Here is a 24,421-nt window from a genome sequence, read left to right as displayed (position 1 = left end):
TGTTTGTAAATTTTCTTAAGCCTTCCCCATTCACAGGACAACATGTATGCTTTTAAAGTTATCAGACTTAAGGGGTACCTGGGTGGCTCAGCCAGTTAAGTGTCTGACTTCGGCTCAGGTCATGATCAGATGGCTTTGTGAGTCAGAGCCCTACACCAGGCACTGTGCTGACAGCTCAGAGCCTGGAGCCTGCTTTGGATTCTATGTCTCCCTCTCTCTCTGTCCCTTTCCCGCTCATGCTCTGTGTGTGTGTCTCTCTCTCAAAAATAAACTTAAAAAATTTTTTTTTAATTTTAAATTATCAGACTTAAGATTTCAGAAACCTATAAAACCAAATGCTCATCTAATTGTTGCTACATATTCTCCTCCTGTCCTCCTCGGCTTTCTGAGATGTGAGAAATCCCATTGAAATAATGTATCTGGGAAATGAAAGACTGATGAGACAGTTTATAATGGATAAGGCTAACAATACCTGAACCAACTCAAACTTAATACAACTAAAAGTGAAACACCTAATTTTTTCTTACGGCTGTAAGAAATACACATTCAGAAGTAGTCCTACCAAAACAAAAATAAACCTGAATCTAATCAAACCTTAAAAATTATATCCAGAAAAGACACAAGAACGTGTTAAAAAAAAAATATAACAAAGCAATCAGCAAGTCCAAAATATGGAAAATTCCAGAAGACATATGACCTAACAAATAGCAAAGGAACGAAACATTACTGATGAAAATACAAAATGGTACAACCAATTTGGAAAACAATTTGACAATTTATTTTAAAGTCAAATATGCACTCATCCTACCACCTAATAATCCACTCCTAGGTGTTTACCTGAGAAACTAAAACACATGCCCAAAGACTTGTACACAAATGTTCATAGCAGCATTACTCATAATAGCCAAAACTAGAAACAAGCCAAATATCCATGCGTAAATGAATGGATACAGGGGGATATCCATTCAAGAGAAAACTATTCTGAAATAAAGAGGTAGAAACTACTGATACATGGAACAATACTGACGAGTCTAAAAAACATTATGCTGAGCAAAAGGAGACATAAGAGTTCATAATGTACATTGTATAGTTCAAAATTTATATAAAACCATAGAAAAGGTAAATCTAACCTGACAGAAAGTAGACTCATAGCTGGGAGAAGTGACAGTAATGTAAATGTATTTTATATGCATATAATTTATAGCTCAGTAAAGCTGGCTTTTTTATTTTTTTTATTTTTTTTTTAATTTTTTTTTTCTTTTCAACGTTTATTTATTTTTGGGACAGAGAGAGACAGAGCATGAACGGGGGAGGGGCAGAGAGAGAGGGAGACACAGAATCGGAAACAGGTTCCAGGCTCCGAGCCATCAGCCCAGAGCCTGACGCGGGGCTCGAACTCACGGACCGTGAGATCGTGACCTGGCTGAAGTCAGACGCTTAACCGACTGCGCCACCCAGGCGCCCCAAAGCTGGCTTTTTTAAAAAGGACACAGATACCACCCTCTGGGACAATCTGAGTATCAAACTAAATAATCATGGTAATGGATTATAATACATTGAAAAAATAAGAAGCCATAAATCCATACCGGTAATAAGGGAAGTCATTCCTTATAGTGGAATGTCAACTAATAAATACAGAAGTAATGATGCAGTAAGAAAAATCAGCAATTGCAATATGGTAATAATTGAATCAGGTAAGAATCATCAATGGAAACTAAAGCTCATGAGAAAAGTCTGATGAGAAACTGGGTATTTTCAAAGTTTCAAAATCTCTCTCACAAATTACATATTAATTACAAAGGAGAAAAAAGCATCTTGACAGTAAAGAAGCCTAGAGTACATCATCTTAACCCAGGGCTCAAAGTTAATATCAGCAATAACATAAACAAGATCATGTGCATTTCCATGCAATGAGAAGAAAATCATTTAACTTCTGCAGTATTCCTGCCAAAAATTCATAACCCAAATCCAATCATGAGGAAACACCAGAAAACCCAAAGTGAGAGATATCTACCACCTGTCACAAAATCTTCAGAAAAAAAAAAAAAATCAATGTCATCAAAGACAAAAGGAGAAGAACCGTTCCAGATTAATGGAGACTAAAGAGAACAGATGACTAAAAGCAATGTGTGATCTCAGATTAGATCCTGGAAAGGAGGGAGAAAAAAAACCTGAAAAAGACATTATGTGGAAAATCTGCCTGTGTACAGTCACACTGCATTACTGTTCTTAAGATATATACTCTGAAGGAACTTAGTGTTAAAAGAGGCACAATGTCTGCAACTTATTTTTAGGTAGTTTATACTATACATGGCTATTAAAATTATAAAATTAAGACTAAGTTCGTTAGTGTCAAAATTTTTTCCTTTAAAATGTAACTTACTTCGTGTATCATTTCTCCTATTGTTATGTGATGATTTACTTGCTTCAGGTTGACATCTTGAGGTGTTTCGGGATCCTGGTCTTTCTTGACTGTCTGGTCTTACATCATCTAAGTGGAGTGGTACCCATTTGTGCTTATTAGCTTGAAAAAAACAAAATAAAATTGTTTAATGACAATGCACAATTTTCATTAAAGCTTTGCAATTCTGAATGGACTCTAAAGTTTAATTAAACAGAAGACTTTGTCGTTAAATGTTCTTGTAGAGAACCAAAATAATTTTCTTCTCACAAAGCTCCTTAATAAACTTGTATTCACAAACATTTCTAAAGTTCATGTGAAAAGCCACTTAATGGAGTATCCTTAGAACTTTTACTTTCAAACAAAATGCTCACTCTTCTGTTTAATTCTGATGAAAAAGCTCCTCAAAAATAGTTAAGTGTAATACAATACTCCTAATACTTGACTCTCAGGCTTCAGAATGGGGTATATCCGATAAGACATTATAATGAACACACTGGAAAGTTTGGCTGGTAATTCAAAACACTCAGTTTCAAGTCACTGTCTAAAATATTGATTTATCTAGATTACTACGAACGAAAGAGGTTTTTCAAAATTAGAGTATAAAATCTGTCTAACTACTTAATAAATCTTTTTATAGCTACTATACATTTTCCTAACCTAAGAGAGGCAATTTAACTTCTCTGGTTGAATACATGATACTGTAATTGTTACACTGTGGTGAAATTCTGAAGATTACCTAATTCATGGAATCCACAGTTAAGGTTTCTAAATGTTTAGTCTTTTGCTCAATATATATTTTTGCCTAAACAAGACTCATGTGCAAAGGAAAAACTACCAAGGTAATTAAAGGAAAAGGAATTATCAGTATGCAACTAAAGTACTGATTTCCTATAAATCCTTCAAACTGTGGACAGACAAGGAAGAGGAATATGAAAGATCTTTAAAAAAAAATCTATCTGAATTCTATACTATAAATTCTATCAGTGAGTCTCTCTGGTATAAAAAAGCCCTTCCTCTGAAGATTAAAAAAAACAAAACAAACAAACAAACAAACAAACACCTGTGTGCTCTAAAGAGAGTCAATTCACAACTTGATTAAATGAATTTAAATAGAAAAACCTGGATTTTAGTGTTTGCTGATCAGTTTTAATTGAAGCGATTAACAAGACAATTTTAAAGCAGGATGACAGGTCTGTCATCTGTATGAATTCCAGGAAGTCAAAAAGACTTACCTATCTGAGAAGTATGAAAAAGCTAAGTGATAAACTTGTTTAAGAAACTGGGAAATTTTTTCCTAACATGTCTGTCCTATTGTCAACCACTTTTAAGCAATTAGCCTTGGCTCATCATATCACGTAAGGCTAATTAATATGCTTACCCTGCAGCTAAGGATTAGATACTCATTTAAAAAAGAATTCAAAAAATAAATAAACTTAAAAAAATTTCAAGCAAGTGTTCAATGTATGGGAGATTGTTTAATTCATTATTAAAGAAATTGACTGGAAACACTTCATAAAATGTCCCCTCCCATGCCACATTACCGCCAAGAATTAAAACGCTTTAATGGCTTCCCATGGCACTCAAAATAAAACGCTAATTCCAAGTGACGAAAGCCCTGCACAATGTGGACCAACAACATCTCCTGCCACTTTTCCCAATGTTCACCTTGTTTCAGCTACTGACCTTTCAACAGTTTAAAGAACTTTTCTGCCTAAAGCCCTGTGAAGACACTTTTACTCACGCTCAGAACACTCAATGAGTATATGCTTTTACAAAGCAGTTAAATCATAATCTGTCCCTAGATACAGGAAAAGTTGCATACAAATATGTAAAAGGATACAAGGACAGTATTTTTTCTTCTAAGTGTAATTTAATGGAGAGATGCTATGGAAAAAAAAAAAAAAGTTGACCAAAACTGAATATAGGGAGCAGTTCCAATGCAAATTTAAGAAACACTTATCATACAATTTTTAAGAAATATATCTTAAAAGTATCTATCTATACCCATTTCTATAAGTGCAACTTCATTCTATACCTACATAAAGTACAAGTAAAATGAAAAAAGGAAAGCTTAATAGTTTAAGAATATTACAAAAGCAAATCAGTTACCATTGCAGATGGTATCCTGAAGAAATCCAAAATACCTATTGGTGACTACTAGGAATCAATTGATTAAATACAATTCTTCATTATTACAACTTTCTTCACAAAATTAAAATCAAAATGAAAATATGAATTAACCTCTCTTTCATTAACTACTTGAATGAGCCTCATTCTCAGTGAGATCTTCACCAGGACCATCTAACTTAAAATAGTCAGGACATGGAAAAAATGTAAGTGTCCATTGACAGATGAATGGATAAAGGAAACATGGTGTATAAATATACAACTGAATACTATTCAGTCATGAGAGAGGATATCCTGCCATTTGCAACAACATGGATGGATCTTGCAGGCATTATGCTAAGTGAAATAAGCCAGAAAGACTTACTTACATGTGGAATCTAAAAAAGCTGAATTCACAGAAACTGAGAACAGATTGGTGGCTGCTGGGGATAGGGGAAATGAGTGAAGGTGATCAAAAGTACAAACTTCCAGTTATAAGACAAATAAGTTCTGGAGATATACTATACAGCATGGTGACTATAGTTATCAATGCTGTATTGTATATTTGAAAGTTGCTAAGAGACTGGATCTTAAAAGTTCTCATCAGGGGCGCCTGGGTGGCGCAGTCGGTTAAGCGTCCGACTTCAGCCAGGTCACGATCTCGCGGTCCGTGAGTTCGAGCCCCGCGTCGGGCTCTGGGCTGATGGCTCAGAGCCTGGAGCCTGTTTCCGATTCTGTGTCTCCCTCTCTCTCTGCCCCTCCCCCGTTCATGCTCTGTCTCTCTCTGTCCCAAAAATAAATAAACGTTGAAAAAAAAAAAAATTTAAAAAAAAAAATAAAAAAAAAAAAAAATAATAAAAGTTCTCATCATAAGAAAAAAACAAAACAAGACATTGTGACTGGGAGGTGATGGATGTGAACTAAAATTGTGGAGGGGTGCGTGGGTGGCTCAATCAGTTGAGCCTCTGGCTTTAGCTCAGGTCATGATCTTGCAGTTTGTGGGTCGGAGCTCCATGTTGGGCTGACAACGTGGAGCCTGGAGCCTGCTTCAGATTCTGTGTCTCCCTCTCTCTACGCCCCTCCCCCACTCATGCTCTGTCTCTCTCTCTCTCAAAAATAGACATTAAAAAAAATTTTTTTAATAAAATAAAATTGTGGAAATCATTTCACAATATATACATACATCAAATCATCGTGTTATATACCTTAAACTAATACAATGTTATTTTATCAATTATATCTCAATAAAACTGGTGGAAAAAGTGGAAGTTATAGATGAACTAACCTCTCTTTCGTTGATTACTTGACTGAGCCTCATCCTCACTGGCATTTTCACCAGGACCATCTAATTTTGTTTCCCGGCTTTCTTTGCTCTCAGTGTTAATTCTCTTTTCAACCTTGTCTTCTCTTTCTTTTCTATTTTGTAGCTTCTTATTTCCTTGGCTGATGACACTCTGACTCTGCAAAAAGTTTTCTGAATGAAATCATTTTCATGCACATTTTCACTAACATATCTAAAAAATTGTGGTAATAAACCTTTTCTAAATACTGCAAAACAAATGACAATTTTTATTGAAAATAAAACTACTTTTCAAAAGACATTGTTAAAAGTCAAGCCACAGATTGGGAAAAAATATTTGCTAAGTGTTTGATAAAGCACTTGGATCCAAAATATATAATGACCTCTCAAAATGAAATCATAAGAAAACAACTCAAATTTTCAAAAAATGGGCTACAACTGAACAGACACTTCAACAAAAAGTTATACTGATAGCAAATGTAAATGGAAAGGTGCTTGGCATCATTAGTCAAAGAAATGCAAATTAAAACTAGAATGTGATACCACCACACACCTAATAGAAATAGATTAAAAGACTGACTCTATGGAATATTTGTGAAGGTGTGACACAAGTTGAATTCTCATACACTGAGTATTAGGGGAATGAAGTTTGGTAGTTCCAGCAAAGGCTAAACACATAGCAACCATACAATCCAGCTATTCTACCTCGGTATTTACTCAAGAAAAATGAAAGCATATATCCATGCAAAATTTTGTACACAAATGTTTATAGAGCAGCTTTATGTCTAACAGCCCCAAATTGGAATCAACACAAATGTCTATCCATAGATGAATAGACAAGCAGCATTCCATTCATAAAATGAAATACTACTTGGCAATAAAAAGGAATGAACTACAGGTACTCGTTAATGACATAAATAAATCCTCAAAATAATTAAGTGAAAACTGGGGGAAAAAGGAGTCCTATTCTAGGACTCTCTATTTATGTAAAATTGTAAGAGATGCAAATTAACTATAAGTGACAGAAAGCATATCAGTGGTTACCAGGAATGATGAGGGGAATGTGACAGGGAGAATTACAAAGGAGTGTGAGGAAGCTTTTGGGGTAATGGTTAAGCCCATTATCTTGATTTTGGTGATGGTTTCACAGGTCAAAACTTATCAAGTTGTATACTTCATGTGTAGTTTATTACATGTCACTCACTAATTAAGCTGTTTAATGTATATTATCTACAACTATAAGCTAATACTGCACAAAATACAAATAGCAAAGTGTACAGTGTCAAATGAAAACATGTAATCAGATAACCATATATGCTACCACTCCTCTAAAAAGTCCTTTGATAGGGGTGCCTGGGTGGCTCAGTCAGTTGAGTGTCCAACTCCAGCTCAGGTCATGATCTTGCGGTTCCTTGAGTTCGAGCCCCGCATCAGGCTCTGCACTGACAGCTCAGAGCCTGGAGCCTACTTCCAAATCTGTGTCTCCCTCTCTCTCTGTCCCTCTCCCCCTCACGCTCTGTGTCTTTCTCTCAAAAATAAACAAACATTACAAAAAATGTTTTTAAGTCCTTTGATTAAAGTATCTCAGAACCATCTTTGTTTCTTTCATAGTTTAAATTAAAAATCCATTCACTGAACACTTCCTGATTTGATACAATATATATATGCATATGATGCATATGTGTATATATAATTAGCTCTTCAATACATATTGAAGATTATAAATAAACATATAGCAAATTCTGAAACAAAATGGGCTTCAATTTAGTCTCATATTAAAAACTAATCTCTTTAATTGTAGTCACTACATAAAAATAACAGCATGGTACCCACCCCTTCTAAATCGAAGATTACCTCCTGAGAATACAATCAAATGAAGGCAATGTGATGAATAAAATCAGGTATCTGAAAAATGGGTTAGACTATAAAAAGGATGGCTGCTAAGTTTTCAGCATTTCTTTATTAATGTAATTCTCCACATTTGAAATAAAATTCTGCATGTTGAAATGAGAATATTTTCCCTTTATGAAGGAAAAAAACCTTAAAATAATACTCACTCCAGTGTTCACTAATTCACTTGGCGTTGGCCAATTCGCCATATCGCTGAAATCACTAGCCTAAGAAGTAATAAATAAGTGTTATATCTGCAAATTAGAAATCTTAAGTAGAAAAAATATTTTCTAAAAGTGAAGGCAATTCTAAAAAATCACCTATATACAATTACATGCAGGCATTTGCCAAATTAACTCAAAATCTTCTCCAAACAACAGAACACTGCAATAACAATGCTTGGGTCTTATCCACCTTCTAGCACTATTTAATGACACTGAGACTAGATTGATATATATAGGATAACAGAATGACAAACATATACAGGATTTGCACAAAGGCCACAATTCTCTAATATATTAGCTTTAACCTAACATCAATGATAAAACTAGAAGAAAAGTACATAATAATCTAAGAGTTTCTAACATACCAATTTTCAACATCAATATAGCTAAGAACTATTTCATGTAAAAACATACCTTGTTGGATTTCTTTGTCTTGAGTTTTCCTGCTTTTATAATTTTGGGGGAACTGAGCTCTAAAAAAAAATTAAAAAAAAATACACAGAATTGTTTTTACAATCACTTCGTTTGATATATTTAACAAAATAAGTATCATATCAAGTTCAGTAAGCCAGTGTTGTCATCATTTCCAACAAAATCCAAAGTTCTGATACTGAAACTCAACAAGAAATCAACTACAGTTCAAGAATAGATTCAAATTTGTTTTCAGTGTTCAAATCAAAAGAAATATCAAGGTTTACTTAACCTGAACTGATAGACCAATCCTTTCACGGAGGAAAACATGAAAAAATTAGAAATATAACATGTTTTCATAAAGTAGTAACTTACTTCCCAAAGGGATACATTTTGCTATACAATTCATACATTGACATTCATCAAGAAGCATCCAGAAAATAAGTCAGAAGACTTCAAACTATTTGTGCTTGCAAACAAACAAGATTAGCAACCATAATAGGTTGTATGTAGATAAAGTCATAAAAAATAGAACAGGTCTCTGTAAAAGTTTATATAAGATTATCATGGTACTGGGGCACCTGGGTGGCTGTCAGAGCAGACCCTGCTTGGGATTCTCTCCCTCCCTCTCTCTCTGCCCCTCCCCACTCACACACTCTCTAAGTAAACAAACAAACTTAAAAAAAAAAAAAGATTATCATGGTATCACCACTTGTCCCTATTTTGAATAAGACAGTGGTTGACAATGAAATAAATACATAAATAAAGAGAGATAGAGAAAGACTTACTCTCTAAATGAAGCTTTACAACTGTTTTTTAGTCTGGTTCGTTACTTAGCCAAGATGACCAGATGGCGTATCACCTAGCTAAACATGATCTAAAGTAAATATTGAAAAGTAGAATAAACTTGGTGTGCACAGAAAACACAATAATACAGCAAAACATGAATTCATAAAATCATAGCAATGACCAATTCATAGAATAAAATGAAGCAATCTTTCAGTTAAAACCCAGAAGCAGATTTTAAAAAGATACAGAGTACTTTTCAAAGGAAGAGAGATGAAGGATGAAGATATCGCAAGGGATGAAAATACAGGAATCTTGAATATTAAAGTAATTCTATTCCTAATGCAGAATAATGAGTACATAGTTACACGTATGTGCATGTATATACATATTTGTAAATGGGCATAAAGATAAAATATTTCATTAAGAAAAATTACAAAAAATGAGGGCAGGAAAACAAAGAACAATATTTGCCTGAACGCTATCCAGAATTTGACTGGAGTATGTTCTACATATACCATGTATTTTATGAAAGTTAGACAATATCGGGGCAGTTGAGTGGCTCAGTCAGTTAAAATTCCAACTTTGGCTCAGGTCCTGATCTACAGTTTGTGAGTTCAAGCCCTGCATCAGGTTCTGCATTGACAATGTAGAGCCTGCTTAGGGATTCTCTCTCTCTCTCTGCCCCTCCTCAAATTGGGCGCACTCACGTGCGTACACTCTCGCTCAAACTCAAAAACATAAATAAAAGAAAGTTATACAGTATAGAACATTTGGGGGACTTTCCCTCAACAAAGTGGAAAAAAATGTCCCAAAATATTGCTATGTTAAGTAAATTAAGTGCCCGGAAGTTACAAAATAAAGCTTTATACAAAATATTTGATGTAAAGTAGTAAGGGACAGGCCACACAAGCAGGTTTCATTTAGTTTTACTATAAATCAATTAGATATTAATAATCACAAAATTAAGGTCAGAAATTAAAGATAAAAATTATTCTGGGGGTGCCTGGGTGGCTCAGTTGGTTAGGCATCCAACTTCGGCTCAGGTCATGATCTCACGGTTACTGGATTCAAGCCCCATGTTGGGCTCTGTGCTGACAGCTTAGAGCCTGGAGCCTGCTTCAGATTCTGTGTCTACCTCTCTCTCTGCCCTCCCCCAGCTCACACTCTGTCTCTGTCTCTCAAAAATGAACGTTAAAAATAATTTTTTTTAATTATTCTGACTACATAAAAATAAACTTTTTAACTTTAATATTAAATGACACAAATTATTAACAAAATTTTTAAAAATACTTAAACATAATAGAGTTAATAATCTATTGATTTAAAAACCGGGGGGCCTGGGTGGCTCAGTCGGTTGAGCATCTGACTTTGGTTCAGGTCATGATCTCATGCCCTGTGAGTTGGAGTCCCGCGTCGGGCTCTGTGCTGACAGCTCAGAACCTGGAGCCTGCTTGGGATTCTGTGTCTCCCTCTCTCTCTGCCCCTCCCCCACTCATATTCTTGTCTCTTTCTTCCTCAAAAATAAACATTAAAAAAAAATTTTTTATTTAACCATGTATAAATAAAAATAAAACCCAGTACAGTTCCATACTCAGACACTGATTATAAGCTCTACTTAAAAGTGAGTAAGTTGGAAATATTTATTTCTTTGAACATTTAAAAAAATTTTTTTTTAATTTTTTTAACGTTCATTCATTTTTGAGACACAGAGAGAGACAGAGCATGAGCAGGGAAGGGGCAGAGAGAGAGGGAGACACAGAATCTGAAGCAGGCTGCAGGCTCTGAGCTGTCAGAACAGAGCCTGATGTGGGGCTCAAACTCACAAACTGCGAGATCATGACCTGACCCGAAGTCAGACACTCAACCGACTGAGCCACCCAGGCACCCCAGAACATTTAAAAAAATTTTAAGAGATTTTGATTTCAGCATATTCTTTTGGACTCAGAATTTTGAATTTTTGTTTAAATTTTAAGCTCTCAACTTTAATTCCTCCTCAGGAAATATAATGGGAAAGCTTACATTTAACCCTGGGGAATTAATAATGCTTACATTTTAATGTTGTACCTTTATGTACACATTGTAATTGGGATGTTTATGTACATGTTATCAATATAATAATTTAATCACAAAGTATCTGACAAACTGTGTTAGCCACTCTGGAAAAGGAAACAGTGATTTCTTAACATTTGTTACTAAATGGTCCTTATGAATTAATTTACTTTTCTAAGAGGAAGACTTTCCCAGAACATTCCTGTTCCCAAGTCCTCCCATGGAAATAGTAAGTTTCCTGATTAATGAGTTTAGGAAAAAAAACAGAACCTACCAAATCAGCACCTTTCCTCTTTTTCCTTTAGGAACTAGCTGTCCACAAAAAGCAAGTATTGTAGGCTGCTTTTTAAATTTTTTTTAAAATTTATTTTAGAGAGAAAGAGAGAAAGATCACATGAAGGGGGAGAGAGGGAGGGAAAGGGAGAAAGACAGAATCCCAATCAGGCTCCTCGCATCAGGGAAAGGGGGGTGGAGCCTCAATCCTATGACCCCAAGATCACCATCTGAGCAGAAACCAAGAGTTAAAAGCTTAACTGACTGAGCCACCCAGGTGCCCCTGTAGGTTGCTTTTTCGTCTGTCACCTTCACAGGGACAGACTCCCCAGCACAGATAGAAGGAGGACCTGCAGTTGCAATGCAACCAACTGTGTGGACACATTTGTCTAATTCCAAGTTCAACATAAGGAAGTCCTTTGTGCTGCTCACTTAAACAACCTCATCAACCCAGACTTTTTAATTTGAAAGGATGATACTAAGCTGCTAAATAAATAATCTATGTGAAAGATGAACAGATGATTTTAAAAAGAAATACAGGGGGTTTAGGCAAAATACATGAAGTGGGTAGAGAGACAGTTTTCCAGTTATGGAATGAATAAATTACAGCAAAAGGCACAGTCTGATGGATACAGGCAATGACAACGTAACAGTGATGCAAAAGGACAGATGGTAGCTACACTTATGGTGAACACAGCATAACATACAAACTTGAAATCACTAGGTTGTACACCTGAAACTAATGTAATATCGTGTCAACTCTACTCAAAATATCATAATTAAAAATATATATGGGGCGCCTGGGTGGCTCAGGTCATGATCTCACTGTCCGTGGGCTCGAGCCCCATGTCAGGCTCTGTGCAGACCGCTCAGAGCCTGGAGCCTGCTTTGAATTCTGTGTCTCCCTCTCTCTCTGCCCCTCCCCCACTCATGCTGTCTCTCTCTCTCTCTCTCTCTGTCAAAAATAAACATTAAAAAGAATTTTTTTAATAAAATAAATATATATAAACGGCCAAATATGAAATGGCATTCAATTGCACTAATAAAGAAATGTAAAATAAAACACTTTTTACCTATCGTAATGACATGTGTAATCTATCACTTAAAACATGTATCTTTTAATAAAGCAATTCTATTTCTGGGAAATTACCTGGGAAGCAAGACAAGGTACAATCATGTCTGTATGTTTACTGGTGAGTTTGCTGATATAATCATATTTAAGTAAACAACCTATATCTACATTCATTAACATGGTATAGTTATATTATAGTATATCGAAACAAAAGAATGTAAAAGTTTTAGAAACAAGATAAATCTACATGCATTAACATGGAAATAGTCCATCACGTCTTAAATATAATTTTATATACACATAGGGAGAACAGGTAAAACAAGCCTACAAAAGGCTATTTTTAACTAAAATGGAGGAAATTGCCCTTCACGTTTTTAGAGAAAACATAAGCAACCCTAGAAAATTAAAAAACAAATTTAAAACATATTTGTGCGTTTAAATTTGTACATAAAAATTTAAAATACATTTTTTTCCCAAACAGATGAAACCTAACAAATTTAAACTACTAGTGTTTTCAAGTATATATTAACATACATGAATGGTGTATGATCTTCATATCTCCCATTTTTCAAATATCACTGGTGAGACACTATATCAGTGCAACTTTTTGAGTAATATTCCAGTACCTTTAAAATGTTATTCTTTAACTCTGGGAATCTATAAGCTAATAATTCTAAATTAATAAGGAAAACAATTCATTTTAAGAGCTTTAACACTAGAAACGAAAATTGCAACAGTATTACCCAGTCAGGTAAATGCAACATCTTTAATTGTTAACAGATACTTATTATTTATTATACTTCATTAGGACTAAAATCCCTTGTTATTCAAACTGATCTATCAGCATCACTAAATCAATTAGGAACTTATTAAAAATACAGAAATCTCAGGTCCTACAGAATCAGATCTGCATTTTAAAAAGACCCATGGTGGATTCCTGTGCACATTAAAATGAGAGTTGCTGGTATAATCTGTTCTTTAAAAGCAGACTATGGCTAACCCCATAAGAAAGATATCTTACGGGGCGCCTGGGTGGCACAGTCGGTTAAGCGTCCGACTTCAGCCAGGTCAAGATCTCGCAGTCCGTGAGTTCAAGCCCCGCGTCAGGCTCTGGGCTGATGGCTCAGAGCCTGGATCCTGTTTCCGATTCTGTGTCTTCCCTCTCTCTCTGCCCCTCCCCCATTCATGCTCTGGCTCTCTCTGTCCCAAAAATAAATAAACGTTGAAAAAAAAATTAAAAAAAAAGAAAGATATCTTACACCATGACTGCATTTAATCATAATTTTAAAAGGTCAAAATTTTTTTCAAAATAATAAAATCCACAAATTGAGTACCATTTAAATGAAAGTCATCGTTATGGACAATATACAAACATCAAGAAGACACCCTTTGCCTCAAAGAACATTACAGACTAGAACTAGAGATAAAAACATGAATATGTAATCCCATTACAAGACACTTAGGGGTAATTTCTGTAAGAAAGCTGTGGACTATTAAGGAGAGTAGCTCAGTGAGACCAAGGAAGACTACATACAGGAGTCAGCATATGAACTTGTTTTTCAAGGATAAACAGAATTAAAACAGGGTGGGGGGTGGGCTAAATGGGTGATGGGTATTAAGGAAGGCGCTTGTTATGATGAGCACGGAGTGTTATATGTAAGTGATCAATCACTAATTCTACTTCTAAAACCAATATTACACTATATGTTAACCAGAATTTAAACAAAAATTGGGGGGGAAAAGAATTAAAGAGATTGAGGATGAGCAAATAGGGCCTTCACCCAAAACACAGGGTACAAAGAAGAGAACATAAACAAAAAGCTAGAATGGTAGGATAAGACCAGATACATTATAGGCTCCCTCCCCATTTAAGTACTCTCTTCTTATGTTAACAACCAATAGAGAGATGTGTAGGATATTTAAGTAGTTTGCAGGGGCAGGGAGTGTAACATAATAGGGATAATTTTAGAGTTGCCTGGGTGGCTCAGTCAGTCAAGAGCCCAGAGTCCCAATCCTGGACACCTGGGTGATTCGGTCAGTCAAGCATCCAACTCTTGCTTTTGGCTCAGGTCATGATCTTATGGTTCATGGGTTCGAGCCCCATCATCCAGCTCTGCCCTGACAGTGCAGGGTCTGCTTGGGATTCTCTCTCCTCTTCTCTCTCTGCCCCTCCCCCACTCATGCTCTCTGAGTCTATCTGAAAATAAATAAACAAACTTAAAAACTTTACTCACTTTTCATGACTATAATCATTAGCAAAGTTTTAATTAAGAAAATGCACTGGGGCACCTTGGTGGCTCAGTCGGTTAAGCATCCGACTTCAGCCCAGGTCATGATCTCGTGGTTGGTGAGTTCGAGACCCGCTTTGGGCTCTGTGCTGACAGCTCAGAGCCTGGAGCCTGCTTGGGATTCTGTGTCTCCCTCTCTCTCTGCCCCTCCCTAGCTTGCTCGCACTCTCTCTCTCTCTCTCTGTTAGAAATAAACTTAAAAGAAAAGAAAGAAAGAAAGAAAATGCACTGTTACCAACATTACACTAATTTTAAGGGAAAATTGTAGTAAAATGCTATTTTACTACAGTAAATGTTTTAAAAAACATTTTTAAAACTATTTAATTCTCATATTCTAAAAGTGGGACTATCAATTTGTAGTCACTTTAGAGAGCAACTTGTCAACAAATATCTTGTTACCTAACAATTCCAGTTCTCATCATCTATCCTACAGAAAGTCAGACATGTATACCAGAAATATGTATAAAAATGTCGTTTAAGGGCATTCAACTCTTGATTTCGGCTCAGGTCATGATCCCAGGATCATGGGATTGAGTCAGTGGAGCTGGGTATGGAAGGGGGGGGCAAGTTCACTCATGGCTGAGCCTCTCTCTCTCTCTCTTTCTCTCCCTCCCCCAGCTCAAGCTCTCCTTCTAAAAAAATAAAATTAAAATAAATAAAATAAAAATGCTGTTTGAAACAACCAAGATGTCAACCAATAGGTAAATGGCTAAATGAACTATATCAATTATATTTATGGGCTCCTTGCCAGCAATTTTTAAAATTTAATTTTAAAAACTCACTTATTGTATAGTTACCTTTTTTGGGGGGGGGGTAGGCTCCATGCTCAACGTGGGGCCTGAACTCACAACCCTAAGATCTACGGACTGAGCCAGCCAGGCGCCTCCCCGCCCATGCCTGGTTGGTGGTCTCAACCAATACTTTAAATGAAAAATGGATGATGATATGATGTTTTAAAAACATACACAAAACACTATATTTAGAAGGAACTGCATGGAAAGGTCTGAATATCAGTAAACAGGATATGTAAGGAGACATCAAAAGTTCTGTTTTTATAAGGAGGCTGTGTTTATGTATCATTCATATAACTTACTTAAAATGTTATTAGAGTAATAATAAGCTTATTTGAAGTTTCTAGGAAGCAGACATTAAGAGAAAGGACAGTTGATGAGGTCAGAGAAGAATAAGGATAAAAAAGATGGACAAATCAGTATTTTTATATACCATGTTTTCGTTGAGTAAAAGAACTGCAATTATATTAGAAAGCTGATTTTTGATATGCAAAATACAGTGATAGCAGCAGGTATGAGATTAATAAAACCCACATTGTAATTTTAATAAAGGTCTCCAAAAGAAACCAATTACTTTAAAAAAGAAAACAACTACTTTAAACAAGAATTGGAGACAATTCTTTCGGGTCTGCTTACTGAATTCAAGACTGCAATGATACTATTCTAGGTGTCTCAGGTGGGCCAGGCTTTGGTTGAAAAGGCCTCACCTAGATTAAGAGAAACAGCAATACACAGGCCAAAATCATCCTACAAGTGGAATAAAGTGCCTCACAAAGGCTGAAGAAGCAAGAATGATTCACTTGCAGTTTCAACAGAGAAAATTCATGATTATCATGAATAATAATCATGATAATCCCCTTCATTTCCTATAATGTTTCTATCCCTGATGATAAACTTTCCGGCAAAATTTTGTGGATGCAATTCCTGTACCTCATTAAGAGGGTAACAGTAAATCCAGGTTTGGCCAGGACAAGCATGGTTTAAGTCTGTTATTCCAGCATAATTAATATCCTTCTCTTTCCCTCTCTACAGTATCCTGGTTTGTAGGATAAATTACACAGGCTCCCTACCAATAGATTATCCCTAGTTTGCACCTACTCTAAACCTTAAAGGTCCTCTGCTATTTTATTGTTCTTTAAGTTGCAAATATGCTTAGGAAAATGGGAAGCCAAGGCACCCAGATTATAGATGACACTCTTATATTAACTGGAAGAGGTGAATACATTCATTTCATTCATTTACAATGCCCAGTAAAATCGCCAGAAGTAGAACCCAAGTCTCTCAAAACAGTGCAATTTTTCTACACCATAATCTTTACACTATGACTACAAACAGAAGTTGTGGTAGAACAGCTTAGAGTCAGTATTGGGAAGTTTATAAAATTACTGCTCCAAATAGTAAAGAATAGTATTCCTGTAGCCACAGGATTCCAAGAATAGGAAGAGTTGCCTACAGAGAGACATCAGCAAAATCAAAATTGCCATGAACCACAACATACCTCAAGCATTACCTTGTTCTTAACCTCCAATAAAGATTAAGATCCCCAATGAAGGCACCTGAAGTTAATTAAACTCTTAAATAGTTTTCAAAAGGACATTTCCAATTAAAATTCCTAAGTCTTACCTTAAAAGTTTAAAAACCTGTCAAAATAATTTACAACCAAAAGACAGTTCATTTTTTGGTTAATTCACTGAATATAAATTACAATTATAAGTCTAGAAGTAGCGAGGTTGAACAGTCCATTAAGATTCATTAAGGCTTTCTTTCCCTTCGCTAAATGTATGGACATTATGCTTTAAGATTTGTTTCCTTCAGTTAGTGATAGTGAATAAATAGATCTTTACAGCTAGAAGAGAATGATGGTAATATTAAATTTAGAGCAAACTTTTAAGTAGTTTTTTCTGCAAGTGTCAAAATTTATGAAGAATGAGGAGTATTACCATGCAAAGGCTAAAAAAAAAAATCAATTAACATCTCACTCTATTGGACTTCCTCTGAAGAAATGTTTATACCTGCAATATAAATGTAATTAAAACATTTTAATTACCTTATAATTATGCCGTATTCTTGAACTCACTTGATTCTCACAACCCTGTAAACACACTCACATTTTCCCCATTGTATTGTTAACCTTTAATTTTAAGAAAAAGTGAAGATTTCCCAGTAAACAGCTGTAATTTCTATATTAAAAGTTCTATTGATTTACTAAGACTTAATTTACAAAATAAAACTAGGAGACACTTTCTGTGTTGTTTTATTTTTTCCACTTAAACTTAAAAAAAAAAAAAACTACAACCAAAATAAAGCACCTAGGGCCCTACTGTACTGATCAGCTTTCAAATGCTGAGGCTTAATCTAACCTCCTCTGAAGAGGAGGGCTGCCAACCGAAGACTCCCATTTACCTAACATGCAACCCACTCTCATGTCAACTGTCCTATTCAATTATTTCCCACCACAATTTTGTTGGCAATTACTGTATAGTCTCATACTTAATATCACTACTTCTTGTTTTGAAAACGGAGATTTTCAGCTTATCAATTATTTCGCAATGAAAAAAACTACAATGGCGATTCCACTGCTTATAAATAAATCCCCTGGCTCTGACTTGCTTCACCCCTTTTTTTACAAGTCCAAAAGTCCACCAAAACTTTTCTATAGGATGAACTGCGTTATCTACCTAGTTTCCCCAAGTCACTAACACGTGGGGGGGGAGGGGAGGGGGGACGGGGGCAAACTCAATCGAGGCCGCGCCAGGCGAGCGGCTCAGCTACTTTCCTCCCGCTGTGCCCCCACCAGTCAAGGAGAAGCTGAGGTCCCACCTCTTCCTGCCGCTCCCTTCCCAGATGTCCATTTATGTAAATAGGCAAAGTGAATGACACCTTGGAACGAAATACCTCCGACTGACAGGGAAAGGAGGCCTGCCCTTCCCCCAGTCCTTCAACAGCCAAACAAATCATCCCTGCACACACCATCCCAGCGCCCACCGCAAAAACCACAGACCTGCCTCCAGGGTTTCCAGTGGGGACGGCGGCAGTCCCGTCCCGGCAGTGGACAGGTGCTGAGGAGGCTTTTTGGTCCAGGGGTTCTCCTTAGGCGGCGGCGGCGGCGGCGGCGGCTGCAGCTTTTCCTCAGGGCCGGCCGCCGCCTCAATCTCCAGGACGTCCTCGGCCGGCAGGTCCCTCGGCAAGGGTGGCGGGGGTTCCCCACCGAAGGGGCCCCCGGGCCCGCGCGCCTTGTGCGCCAGGTGCAGCGCCAGGGGTCTCACGGGCACGGCCGCCTGGGGCACGCTGTACCCCAGCACCAGCGCCGGCGACGGCTCTCCCCGAGCCCCCGCGCTGATGGCTGTCGCGGCCCTCTCTTCACTCGCCGCCTCCTTGCACTCCGGTTCGGGCGGGGACAGCTGCTCGGCCTGCCGACTCGCCGCTACCAACAGCGACTCCTTCTCAGCAGTCACCGTGGGTGGCTCCTCCCCAGAGTGAGCGCCGGGCACCGGGGCGCGAGCAGACATCGTCCCTTTGCCCCAGCCACCCCAGCCAGGGGGAGCCCGGGGCCAGGGAGCCCGACTGCCCGTCTTTCCGCCGGGGAACCGACTGGCTCCGGCCTGGGGCAGAAAACCCGAGAACCCGGCCGCCACCGCCGCCCGTGTCGGCCGACGCCGTACAAGCGCCCGGCGTGCCGCCGCCCCTCCCCGCGCGGAACGGAGCGCTAACCGCCCGCCGGCCCAGTTCGCCTCAGAGGCACACGCCCCGAGCCAGCCAACAAGCGCCAGGCGCTTCAGCCGGGAGCCGCGAGCCTTCACCTGGCGTGGGCAGCGGTGGACGCACTACAAGCAGGGGTGGAGGACCTCTAGCGGAGTCAAGGAGGCGCGTGCCCCTAGAGCCGGTAACTGCACAAGGGGGCGGAGGCGGGGGCGTGAAGGGGGCGGTCCCAGAGGGCAGAGCGGGGGCGGGGCCTCCCGAAGGAGCGTGACGTGGCTACTCACCGGCTCCTGCCCTCGCAAGGCGGCTGCCCGCGGTGGTTGACGGACTAGCCGGTCCGGGTAACGCCCGGCCTAAGGGCCGGCCCCGCCCCAGCGGCCAGCCGAGGGGGAGGGAAGGCAAACTGGACGATTCTTCTGCACGCGGGCTACCGCAGCCCCGTCTGTGGGCGCAGGGGCGGGGCGCGCACAGGGCCTCTGTGACTCGCGGCGCCCTGGCGCCGCCCTCTGCAGAGTGCGGGCGAGGGGCGGGGCGGGCTACGCACGTGGCGCCGGAGGGTGGGGGGGCGGGGCGGTCGCTTGTGCCCCGGGCCCCGACGGAGAATTGAACCGAGGCGGGAGAGGATGGTAGGTAGTCTCCGCCACCTACCCTGGGGTGATTTTCTTGCGGACCGGGGTCCCGGACTCTGCGTTAGACCCTTCGCCCCGTGAAAGTTTCCCCCTGAGGATTTGGGGCGCTGCGATCCCTTTTAATCCCGAGCCACGTCCAGAATGGAAATTGTGTAATTTGTAGGTAACTGTTTATGAAACCTTTGCCCAGGGAGTCGGTTTACTGCACTTCCCCACCCTTATTTCCAACCCTCGAACTGAAATACATTTAAAATGCTCTTGAGGAAAACAAATGGTTACTATTTCGCCGGCTTTTTGTTGTTGTTACAAGTTCCTTTGATTTGTAGAGATAACACTTGTTTACAAAGTAACCATGTTTCCTAATATTTTTTCCTGGAATGGACATATTTTAAAAGGTACAAATATGTATTGATTAAATCCAATAAGAGCTTTCTACTTGGCAGTCACATTCAGTGAATGATGATATTGGTTTCATAGGCATGTATTTATAAGTTAATTAATGTTTATGTTCCTGTGCAAGGTCGCTGAAAATGGGTTTGACCCAGTGAAAATTTTTTCACCAAAGAACACCCCTCCCTCAAAAAAAAAAAAAACAAAAAACAAAAAACTGTACCTGGCCATTTGTATGCACTTTGGCAATGGGTCCCTCCTAGCTTCCTTGAGAGCTGACAAGCTAGGCAGAAAGCTTGTACGGGACTCCTTTCCCGGGGGGGGGGGGGGGGGGGGGGGGGGAGGGTCTCCCTTCAGTCACATTAATTTCCAATTTATCTGACCCTGAGCAACCTTCAGGACCCATTACCAGTTGAATAAGGATTGTACTTATATTTCCAAGGAGGCCCCATCTTCACTAGCTCCATTATTGGTAAAGCCTTGTTTTGTTAACTATCAACTAGCTGCTCTTCCTGTTAGAATCAGCCTTTTGGAGTCCTGCCAGGTAATACTTGGCTTTGTTTACAAAAGGTCAGCAACAAGTTCACACTGGAAGTGACTGAGAGAACACATTCTATTTTACTATCTGTTTCAATACAGGTGGATTAAAGACTGATTCTGTTGAGGAAAAGGTTATGTGGAATGGTGTCTGAAGTTAGATTCATATGGGCTACCTAACCATGGTTGGTAGTTTTGTTTGCTGCTGTTTTGTTTTTGTTTTGTTTTGTTTTGTTTTTAAGTGAATTATAAAGGTGCTTTATTGAAGAAACACAGGAGGACTTTTTTGGAACTAGATTGTGGTTGCAGGAAGAGAAGAACTGGAGGGTAAATGTGTACTCAAAAGGTCTCTAAAGATTCAGTAGTTGGTGTTTCAGATCTTCACTGTAATACAGTGCCACTAATGTCAGTGAAGGGAGTTGTCAATTTGTTGTCCCTCTTTTAAACACATATTAATAACTCCTATTTCCACATAGCTGCCTCTTGGAAACAACTTTACCTGTCTTCTATTTGCCTCTCCACCCTTTGCCTCCTTTTGTGCCAGGCAGAGCTGATCTGTCCAGATTGCACTAATGAATTCCCTCACAGTCCTTGGTATCTCGATGGGTTCAGGCAGTAGGAAGTATATGCAAGAGATTGGAGGCCAGAAGATAGTGGGGTCGTAGTCCATATTCCCCAGGCTGGTCAATTCCATATTCACCAAGGGTTAACTGCACTCTCTCTATTCAGTTATCTTTCCAGTTCTTTCCTTTGTCCCTTCAAGCCTATTAATAACTGGTAGTCCTTGGGGCACTGCATTATCTCTCATTGGTTTCCCTGACCCTTATGCTGTACCTCTGTAAGTCATCCTTTTAATAACTCTATTCAAATTATGCAGTTTAACCTTTTCATCTGATTTTTTTTTTTAAGATTTTATTTTTAAGTAATCTTTGCACCCAACATGGGACTCAAACTTACAACCCCAAGATCAAGAGTTGCACACTCCACCAAACCAGCCAGGTACCTCCATCTGATTTTTTTTTTTTTAAATGTTTACTTTGTGAGAGAGATAGTGCATGCATGCAACCTAGGGGTTGGGGCTGGGGGCAGAGAGAGAGGAAGACAGAGAATCCCAAGCAGGCTCCACACTGTCAGCACAGAGCCCGATGGGGAGTTGGATTCTATTAACCATGAGATCATGACCAGAACCGAAATCAAGAGTCAGACACAACTGACTGAGCCACCCAGGTGCCCCATCATCTGATTTTTTTTTTAAGTTTATTAATTTTGAGAGAGAAAGAGCACAGGAGGGGCAGAGAGGGAGAGAGAGAGAGAGAGAGAGAGAGAGAGAGAGAGAGAGAATCCCTAACAGGCTCCTTACTGTCACTGCAGAGCCTAATGTGGAGCTCTGTCCCATGAACCATGAGATCATGACCTGAGTCAAAATCAAAAGTCGAATGTTTAACCTACTGACCTACCCAGGCGACTCCCATCTGATTTTGATGGGACCTTGACTGACCCAATTTGTCTTTGCTGAAATTCCATTATGTTAAGTCATTTGGCCTCTGCTGCTAATTGCCAGATTCATCCGCTGCTTCTTAGTTGAAAATCAAGGAAGAAAGATTGGCCCAATTAATTTTTTGTAGACAAATTATTATCCATTCTGTGGATTATTTTCTCGTGAGTAGAGTCCCCATTTAGCCTGGAGGAACAAAGCTGTTTGGTTCAAAACACTGCCATCAAGGCAATTAAGGTGGGAGAGCCAGTTAGTAAGAACGTGAAAGACCTACATATTTTAACCAAGTTGAAGTATCTTTTCCCTATTTTAGTGAATGGCACCACCTTCCAGTCTATATAATCTAGGAGTTATCCTTTAACCTCTCCTTTCCCTCACTTTCCATAATTCACTAGTTTACAAATATTTCTCAAGCTTCTGCCAGGCAGTGTTCTAGGCACTCACCAAGACCAGTACCTCCTAAATGTCAAGTTCTGCTTTCTCCACTGTCACCATCCTACTCCAAGATGCCACCATGCTTATATGATACGTCATACCCTCTTAATTGGCCTCTCTGCCTTCACTTAGACCTAACTGATAGAATTGTTGTAAAGGTTGCATGAGCTACCTTGTAAAGTGCTTACCATGTAAAGCTACATGTAAAGTGCTTACCAAAAAACCTTGGCTCAATGATACTATTTTTTTTTTTAACGTTTATTTATTTTTGAGACAGAGAGAGACAGAGCATGAACGGGGGAGGGGCAGAGAGAGAGGGAGACACAGAATCGGAAGCAGGCTCCAGGCTCTGAGCCATCAGCCCAGAGCCCCATGCCGGGCTCGAACTCATGGACCGCGAGATCGTGACCTGAGCTGAAGTTGGACGCTTAACCAACTGGGCCACCCCGGTGCCCCAATACTACCTATTTTTATTGCTTTTAAAGCCAGACTTAATCAGGATAAATGACCCTAATTTTACCCAACTACTGAGATTAGAAGCCCTATTTATGTATGTATGTATGTATGTATGTATGTATGTATTTATTTATTTTTCTGGTGGAAAACTGGAATCAAGAGCAGGTTATAGGGTTATCTTTTCAAAGAAGGGAGACTTGTTCTCTGGGCCCTCATAAGTTATGAAACACCTAAAGTAATTATCCTTATACAAACTTGATGATCCCATTGTTCAAATGAGCCTTTAAAAGATGATTCTTGTTTTTCCTGTTTAGACTATGCTTATGTATTGTCAGATGACTGAACCCACTATTTCTCCCCCTCCTCCTGGTGCCTTAGGAAATTAAAATCCCATGAGAACATCAAGATCTTTATTATTATTACCAGTGCAATTTAGGTTCAAGCTGGTAAAAACACAATGTACAAATAGCTGTAGTGTATGCTAGAGAAGTTTCAAAGAATGCATTAGATATAAATTATTTCAAAGTCAGGAAGTCCAAGGAGAAGATAAAACTTGTGAGAAGTGAGATGATTCATTTTCAGAAATACTTATTTAGTGCTGTGCTGTCTAGTTAACAATAGGTTTACAACCTATTGGAAATATGTATAAACTTACCCCCCCCTCCACAATGGAGTCCCAAACCCTTAGACACTTCACTTCCTGGTTCTTCTTCCCCTCTCCATTTCACAGCCTGATTTTTCTCGGGCTTTGCAATGAGTAAGCGCTAAAGAACTGAAGTCTCTGCATCACCTCAAGGAATGAACATTTGTTCCAATCAGACTATTTTTTGCCTTATATGGGCATAGGCGACTTCCCCATAAAGCTGTAACCTCTTAGTACTCAGCCAATGAGGAATCGAGGGGGGGTATTTCACACTAGGAGATAAATTGCCTGCTGTAACTGCCCCAAGTATGCCTGTCCATCAGGCATATGCTCTTGCAAGAACATTGATTAAAGCTTCATTTCACTGTGCTCCCAGTGTCTGTGCCCGGCCTTTGATTGGGTCAGTGGGATTGTTTCTCACAAAACTGAACCCAGAGATTTTTTTTAACTTCTTATAAAATAGCCACTTTTGAAAAGACTGATTTTTTAGCAAGATGTACTGAGCCATCCTTACTTTCAACTCATAGAGCTTTGGGCCCT

At 38.9% G+C, this 24,421-nt stretch overlaps 1 protein-coding gene across 1 annotated transcript in view; it reads right to left on the bottom strand.

Moving 5' to 3' along the window:
* Nucleotides 1–19,142, bottom strand: part of LARP1B (La ribonucleoprotein 1B) — a 35,303-nt gene extending 16,161 nt beyond the window's left edge. Inside the window, exons 1-5 of the mRNA XM_047091895.1 lie at nucleotides 18,599–19,142; nucleotides 8,339–8,397; nucleotides 7,868–7,927; nucleotides 5,796–5,970; nucleotides 2,384–2,524 (exon numbers count right to left, since the gene is read on the bottom strand). Coding sequence (XP_046947851.1) covers nucleotides 2,384–2,524; nucleotides 5,796–5,970; nucleotides 7,868–7,927; nucleotides 8,339–8,397; nucleotides 18,599–19,106 — 943 coding nt within the window. The 5' untranslated portion in view covers nucleotides 19,107–19,142. The remainder of the gene's footprint in view (nucleotides 1–2,383; nucleotides 2,525–5,795; nucleotides 5,971–7,867; nucleotides 7,928–8,338; nucleotides 8,398–18,598) is intronic.
* Nucleotides 19,143–24,421: the final 5,279 nt, after the last annotated feature.

This window comes from Lynx rufus, unplaced genomic scaffold (assembly GCF_022079265.1).
Source record: "Lynx rufus isolate CCGP_SWC_20201006 ecotype Redwood Valley unplaced genomic scaffold, mLynRuf1.p SCAF_3, whole genome shotgun sequence".
Classification (NCBI taxonomy): Eukaryota; Metazoa; Chordata; class Mammalia; order Carnivora; family Felidae; genus Lynx; species Lynx rufus.
The sequence above is the reverse complement of the archived record's forward strand: the minus strand, read 5'-3'. Positions and strand labels throughout refer to the sequence as shown.